The sequence below is a fragment of the Etheostoma cragini genome, chromosome 2 (genome assembly GCF_013103735.1).
Source record: "Etheostoma cragini isolate CJK2018 chromosome 2, CSU_Ecrag_1.0, whole genome shotgun sequence".
Classification (NCBI taxonomy): domain Eukaryota; kingdom Metazoa; phylum Chordata; class Actinopteri; order Perciformes; family Percidae; genus Etheostoma; species Etheostoma cragini.
Window position 1 is genome coordinate 22,984,218 of NC_048408.1, and position 1,655 is coordinate 22,985,872.

Sequence of the window (1,655 nt, forward strand, 5' to 3'; positions counted from 1 at the left end):
ACACACACACACACACACACACACACACACACACACACACACACACACACAGGCTCTCCTCACCTGCATGCACTGAAAAAGCAGCGTCATGATGTTACTGCGGGCCACAAGCGTGTCCACGTGGCCCCCCAGTCCCTCAGCTAAGCCACTTAAAAGATCTAATGCCACGATCATGAAGTCCTTGTCGGGTGCTTCGTACTGGTCTGGCTGCTGACTGTACATCTGTGACACACAGAGAATGGAAGGGAAGAGAAACAGTGAGAAATGGGAACGATGGGACAAAGTGCCATTGTCATTATGTAAAGTAGGAAAAACATAAATTGCCTCTGCAAAGTCCATGTGCATGTGAGTGGGGCTCACCATGGCTTGAGCCAGTGTCTTCTGGACCAGGGTGACACAGCGCTGGTAGACAGGCTCGCAGTAGGGGAGGAAGCCGCTCTGCAGCGCCGTAGCAACAGATGACAGACACTCCAGCAGGGGGAAGAGATCTTTGTCTTCGTCCTTCAGCTCATTCCACTTGGCTATCAGCGGAGGCATCAGCTTCTCTATGTACTCCTAAAACACAAGGGGATGATTTTGGCCTGTCATTTATTTGTTCCATTACCACAAGGATTTTACATGTTACACACGTTGGTGCTCACAGGCTGGTTGAGATGGTGTCCCACAGAGTCCGCCAATGTTCCTATAGCATCATAGAGGATGAGCAGGTTCTTGTGCTGGTACTTCCCAAAAGCAAAAACCAGCGTGTCCAGGATGAAGCTGAGGTAAGGCACCAGCTCTGTGCACGCCTCCTCCTCCAGGGTGGCAAACGCGCTGTAGAAAAGGCGAGACGGGTTCAACTAATGTATAAGCGAGAAGTGAGAAAACACAGGAGAGTGAACATGTTTTAAAACTTAAAGAACTGTACCTGCATGCTGCTTCCTGTACCCTCTTATTGCCATCCAGGATGCGTTTGAGAAGCTCAGTCATGAGGGGTTTGAGGTGTGCGTCAGGGGGCTGGCTGACCACCCAGTGGGCGTAGCGGCTGAGGGTCCAGCAGGCGATGGAGCGGACCAGGGCCTTCTTGTCGCACAAACACTGGATGAGGTGGGGGATGAGCTCAGGCAAGTAGGGTACCATGCCTTGCATGCAACCTGGAAGGAGAAGCGTTTTATACACCAGCAGCTGGTTAGCTTAACATAGCACAAATAAAGGAAAGGAGGAACAACTAGCCCGGCTCTCTCCGAAGGTAACTAAATCCACCTAACGGCATCTACAAAGCTCACTAATTAAAACGTTACATATGGTTTGTTTAGGCCACACACACACACACAAAAAAAAATCCCAGTTTTACAACGAAGTTGTGTGTTGGGACAACTTTTTGGTGGGGACCAGTAACATCCTGGTTTCCCCGCTGGTTGCTGGGCAACTGGCTCCTTGATAAAATTGTTAATCAGTGCGGTTTATTTGACTATTGTATCATGCATTTCAAGTCTGTGCTGCGCCTCACCCTCAGCGATAGCTCCCAGCACTAGGATGCCAGACTCCTTAATGACCCAGTCAGGGTGGAACAGCAGTCCTTTGAGCAGGGGCAGGAGATGGGGAAGCAACTCCTCACGAAACACGTTGGCAAGAACGTCCAGAGCCGCGGCCGAACACTTCCCTGGAGGGGGGGG

At 50.9% G+C, this 1,655-nt stretch overlaps 1 protein-coding gene across 4 annotated transcripts in view; it reads right to left on the reverse strand.

Moving 5' to 3' along the window:
• The window catches only part of LOC117958872 (transportin-2), a 13,074-nt gene that overhangs the window by 6,966 nt on the left and 4,453 nt on the right, over positions 1-1,655 (reverse strand). For 2 of the 4 annotated variants that reach the window (XM_034895579.1, XM_034895569.1), the window contains exons 12-16: positions 1,490-1,642; positions 908-1,133; positions 642-813; positions 361-555; positions 64-222 (exon numbers count right to left, since the gene is read on the reverse strand). In XM_034895579.1, the coding sequence (XP_034751470.1) occupies positions 64-222; positions 361-555; positions 642-813; positions 908-1,133; positions 1,490-1,642 (905 nt within the window). Of the gene's footprint in view, positions 1-63; positions 223-324; positions 556-641; positions 814-907; positions 1,134-1,489; positions 1,643-1,655 lie in introns of all 4 variants that reach the window. The other 2 variants (XM_034895561.1, XM_034895553.1) reach the window with 1 other exon arrangement.